General features: G+C 60.2%; 1 protein-coding gene across 1 annotated transcript; it reads right to left on the bottom strand.

The window, feature by feature from the left end:
• Positions 1-457: 457 nt before the first annotated feature.
• Positions 458-4,063, bottom strand: IRX3 (iroquois homeobox 3). Its single transcript, XM_062007390.1, has 4 exons — positions 3,741-4,063; positions 2,084-3,200; positions 1,505-1,571; positions 458-824 (listed from the first exon to the last, which is right to left on the bottom strand). The coding sequence occupies exons 1-4, from the start codon at positions 3,960-3,962 to the stop codon at positions 770-772; spliced, it is 1,461 nt and encodes a 486-aa protein (XP_061863374.1). The 5' UTR covers positions 3,963-4,063; the 3' UTR covers positions 458-769.
• Between the last annotated feature and the right edge of the window lie 1,078 nt (positions 4,064-5,141).

Raw genomic sequence — 5,141 nt, 5'->3', positions numbered from 1 at the left:
TGCCCCTGGGCTGCCCCCCGGCGCCATCTCCCGCTTCCCTGGGGCAGGCCGCTGCCCTGGATCCGCACACCGACTCTCACCCCCAAACACACACGCCCCCCTCCCCGGCCCGCGGCGCGGCCGCCCCGCCACCACCCAGCACCGGACGCCGGGCCGGGGCGGTGGCGCCTGCAGGGGGCGCTGCGGCTCCAGCGTTGGGCGCCGCGGCCGCCGGAAGGGCCGCGCGCCACCCCCCCGGCCCGGCCCGGCCCCGCCGCCGCCGCCTCCCGCCCGCGGCACAGCCCCGCTCCGCCTCGGGCAGCCCGCGCCCGCCGGTCCGCGCCCCGACCACGATGCGCCGCTCCCGCCGCGGCCGCGGCCTCGCCTGCCGCGGAACAACAGTAACCGGCGGGAAGATGGGAGAGGGACAGGGGCGGGGAGGGAGAAGAAAAATCACTCCAGAGGTGGGAAAAGAGAGTGTAGTCAAAGTGGCAACAGTTTCTTTATTAGCCAAAAATATATACTTTCTTGTACAATTTGGTTCACACATATGTACATTTTTTACTGTATGTACAAAAACAACAACAACAACAAAAAAAAACGAAACATCTAGTTCTCACCGGACTTTCAAAAAACCTCACAAACTCAGCTAATCCAGATGATAGTACAGAAGCGGGTTTGGGGTTGGGTTTTTTTTTTCCTTTTTAATTTTAATTATACGGACATGCTTACAAGTCGTAACTATACAGAGATTTTTTTACAATCATTACAACAACAATATAAAAATGAGCTATGATGATGACAACGCCGATAGAACCATAGCGGCATCGAGCTGGTTCTGAGGCCTGGAAAAAAATGACACAGAAAAAAAAAAGGAATTTAAATGGATTTCTAGTCAGATCGGGCTGTCACGATATTTATAACTGTAGGTCACGCTCGTGGTGTTGTTGTTGTTGTTGTTATTTTTAAAAAAAATAGATGTCTAAATATAAAAAGTTTTCTGAGTGACTTATAGGGAATTTATTTAGCTACGAAAATACCACGGGCCCGATCCCCGTGGCTGCGGTCAATCAAAAGAGTCATTTATTTCAATGACTGCCGCGCCAAACTCGGGACAGCAAGGCTCAGCCTATTCGGTTTTCACACTATCTGGGGGGGATTCATTTCAATTTATCGTTGCATTCCCGACACCGGCGGGTTGCCGCTGCTCTTGCGGGCTGGCCGGCGGTGCTCGAGGGGACAGGCCGAGGCCGGCGGGCCCCGATGCCCTTCCTCCCTGCCCTGCTCTGCCCCGGCCCCGGCCCTCGAACCGCCCGCAGCGCGGCCTGCCCGCCGGAATCGCTCACAAAGTCCAGAAGAAAGAACAGCAAAGAAAAAAAAATAGAGGATGAGAATTACCCACCGCTCACGCAGAGGGAGAACAAGAAACCGACCTGGAAAGGGAACTAAAGAAGTGGAGAAAATAAGCTAACCATTTACAACTGCCTCTATATATTCTTAGGAGACTGAGGAAGCAATCTCTTACCGCCTCTGCACTGGCTGGAAAGCTGTCTTTATTAACTTTTTCTCTACTTCCAAGGCACTAGATCGATCTAAAAAGAGAAAAAAAAAAGTTCCTTTATAGCTCCCGTCTTTTTACCCGTCCCATCCCTTAAATAAGTCTAGTCTTAGATCTTTTCTCTAGTCTTAAGATCTTTTCACAGCAAGTTGCAAACACGACAAAACTACTGCTTTGCTGCAGGAGTGACCGTCAAAAAGAAAATAAACCGACCCTGGAGCGAGCCTTACGGCCAGGTCCTTCCAACAAAGACCAATTGAGGAGCAGCACAACAACAACAGAAATTCTCTGCGTCGGAGGAAGGTAATTCTCGGGATCTGAAACTAGTCTGGCGAGGATCCCCCACCGCCCGCCGCCACCTGCGCCCCGACGGCTGCGCCGCGCCGGGCCGGGGCACTACCGAGCCCCGCGGGCCCGCGCCCGCCTCGGCCCCGCACACCACGTCCCGCGCGGCCGGCTGCGCCGCTCGCTCCGCACCGCCGAGCCCCCGCCGCGGCTCCGTCCCGTCCCGTCCCGTCCCGTTCCCGCGCGTCCCTCAGCAGTCACCTGCTCCGGCGGGCTCCGTGCTCTGCGCCTGGTCCGCGGGCCGCGTAAAGGCGGCGGCGGCGGAGGGGGCGGCGGGGGCGGCCCCCAGCCCCAGCAGGTGGGGAGTGTTCAGTAAGGCCAGCGGGTGCGGGGCCGGGTGGTGATGGTGGTGGTGGGCCGGGAAGGCGCGGTTGGTCCAGTTGGGGAACTTGCCCAGGGGGCAAGAGGAGACGAGTCTGTGGGGCGGCGGGGGCGGCAGCGGCAGCGGCTGCGGGGCGGCAGCCGGCGGGGAGCCGCCACCGGGGGACTTGCGGGGGTTGTCTGGGCTGGTGGCCGTCTCGGCCAACGACCAGATCTTGGGCTTCGGCAAGGTGCCGGCCAAAGCGCCGTCCGTCGGGGAGGAGGCGGCGGAGGAGGAGGCGGAGGACGGGGAAGAGAGGTGGTGTGGCAGAGGCTGGAGGGGCGGCTTGAGGGGCTCCAGGCCAGCGGAGGCGGGGGCGGCGGGGAGCTCGCACTTGTGGTGGTGGTGATGGTGATGATGCTGGTGGAGGTGGTGGTGGCGGAGGTGATGCGGTTCCCCCTCGGACGCCTTGAGGTAGCGCTCGTCGGAGCCGGGCAAGTCCTCAAAGCCCTCGGAGCCCTCCGAGTCCGTCTTGGAGTCGGAGTGCAGGAGGTCAGCGTCCTGCAGCTCGTCCTCTAGCTCGTCCTTGGTGCTCTCAATATTCTCGGTGTCGATGTTCTCCAGGTCGATCTCCTCCTCGTCCTCTCTCTTGTCCTCTTCCCCCTCGTGGTCGCTCCCGTAGGAGTTGCCCTCCTCGTCCGTCCGGCTGCGGGGGGCCCAGGTCATTTTGTTCTCCTTTTTGAGCCGCCGCCGAGCGTTGGCAAACCAGGTGGAGACCTGGGTGAGGGTCATTTTGGTGATGATGGCCAGCATGATCTTCTCGCCCTTGGTGGGGTAGGGGTTTTTCCGGTGCTCGTTGAGCCAGGCCTTGAGGGTGCTGGTGCTCTCGCGGGTAGCGTTCTTGGGTCGCGACGGGTCCCCAAACTGGTACTGGCCGTAGGGGTAGAAGGCGGGGTGGTGGTGGGGGAAGGCGGCGTGCTGGACTCCCGGGCTCTCCTTCAGCTCGTACTGGGCACCCTGCAGCGAGAGGGAAGTGGGGGCCCGGCTGAGACGGCGCGCCGGGCCCGGCCCGGGGCCCCTCCATCCCGCCGCCGTTACCGAGAGCAAAGCCCGCTCGGCACCAGCGAGGTGGCGAGGCCGAACTGCCTCCCCAAGCCGCGGAGCTCCCCCTGCCCCGGGCCGCGCCCGCGCCGCCCCGGGCACACTCCAGCCCTGGCAGCCCGGGCCCCGCCGGCCGCTCCCGGGCCGAAGAGAGTGGCCGGTGCTCGCGGGGCGCCTAGCAGCGCGGACCGGCTCCCCAGGTGCGTGTGCGTGGCGAGGCCGCCGGCAGCCGGGGCCGGCCACCGCAGCCGTCAAACCCTGCCGGGGGCGGGGTGGGGGGGAAGCCGCGGGGTCGCCGCTCCAGCCCTGCCCCTCTCCGGCGGCTCTGCCGGAGATAACGCCCCGTCTCCCCTGACAGCCCTCCCGGCGTCTTTCCCGGCGGCCCCCCGGGCCGATCCCCGGCGCCGGCTCGAGCGTCCCAGAGAGCGAGCGGCGAGCCCCGGGACGGCCTCTTACCAGCTGGGGGAAGATGGGCAGCTCCGCGGCGTAGGGCAGGAAGGCTCCGTAGCCCTGGGCGGCGGCGGCGGCGGCGTAGGGCGCGCCGTACATGGAGGAGAGCACGTTGGAGAGGGTCCCGGACGGGGCCAGCTCGGCGCCGCCGCGGGAGCCGCCGCTCCCCGGGCGCTCCGCCGGGTAAATCGGCCTGATGTACTGGTAGCCCAGCTGGGGGAAAGACATGGTGGGGGAGCGGGGGGCAGGGGCGGGGGGGAAGGGGGGGGGGAAGAAGAGAGGAAGAAGGGAGAGAAAGGGGAGAAAGTAGCAGGGCCGGGAGCAGAGGAGGGAGCCGGGTCGCTCGCCCTCGGCGGCCGCCCGCACTTTCAACGCCTCCCGCAAACTCCGGCGGACATGGGGGGGATGGGGGGAGCTGGGGGTGCGCGGAGGCCGCAGGCTCCCTCCTGTCCTCGGCCGCCGCGGTAAACGATCCGATCGCTTCTTTCTTCTCTCACTTTTCCTATTGATCTGAGTGGACCCAGGTCAGGTCCTAACAGATTGCCTGAGATTATTGGGACTCTGGGCTCTGATTGACATTTCTAGTCTCTCACAAGCCCCTCCTATTTCTTTTAAGTCTCTCGCTCTCCCTCTGCCTCCCTCTCTCTCTCATGCCTAGAGCTCGCTCTCGCCGGGTTTGTCACTAGCTGCTTCTTCTCCCCCCTCCTTTTTTTTTTTTTTTTCTAAATCTGTTTACTGACGTCGCGATCTTTTATTTGAGTTGCTTTCAAATCTCGTTTTAGCGATCGCCAATCAGTTGTGTGTTTTACAGAGGTTTAACCCTGCCTCATGGTATTCTAATTATATAGAGATAGATTTAGATATAATTTCTTTCGTAGCCGCCCCCCCCCCCCTCCCCTGGAGCATAGGAAGCCAGGGTGTCAGCTGTGAGCGGCACACGAGAGGGACAGGGAAAAGTTGTGACATTTAAAAATAAAGACTCCCCCCCCCGCACCCAGTCCTTCTCTTCAGGTTTTCAAACTTACAACCTTTAGGTACAAGCCCGGGTTCATTTTGTTTTCTTTATTAAGATATTCCCTCCTTCCCTTCCCCCTCTCTGGCCCTGGCAAGAGTTACATCTCCTGACATAGCTTTAAAAGTCTATTAGATTTTATTATTATTATTATTATTATTATTATTACTATTTGCATTTCCAGGGCTACCTTGAAAATTTTCCTAATGTTCTGAATCTTTAAGGAGTTCTCTACATTTTGTCTGGGCTAACGGTGGGCAGATACAGTGGAAAAGCTAAGTTAATTTTCCTTCTAATAAGGGACTTCAAAGAGTTGTAGGTCACAATTTTACATCAAAGGGAGAAAAGAAGGCAAATTAAAATCTTAACAAAGGAGAGACGGGAGCAGCCCTCTG

Source organism: Colius striatus, chromosome 14 (genome assembly GCF_028858725.1).
Source record: "Colius striatus isolate bColStr4 chromosome 14, bColStr4.1.hap1, whole genome shotgun sequence".
NCBI classification, from domain to species: Eukaryota; Metazoa; Chordata; class Aves; order Coliiformes; family Coliidae; genus Colius; species Colius striatus.
Note: the sequence above shows the minus strand (reverse complement) of the source record. Positions and strands in the feature narration are given on the sequence as shown.

What these genes read in the sequence shown, in the direction of transcription:
- IRX3 (XM_062007390.1), bottom strand. Translation starts at nt 3,962, where the DNA reads ATGTCTTTCCCCCAGCTGGGCTACCAGTACATCAGGCCGATTTACCCG. An exon ending in CACGGAGCCCGCCGGAGCAG is followed by an intron (nt 1,572 to 2,083) that starts GTGACTGCTGAG and finishes TTCTCTTTTTAG; the next exon opens with ATCGATCTAGTGCCTTGGAA. An exon ending in TTCCAGCCAGTGCAGAGGCG is followed by an intron (nt 825 to 1,504) that starts GTAAGAGATTGC and finishes ATTTTTTTCCAG; the next exon opens with GCCTCAGAACCAGCTCGATG.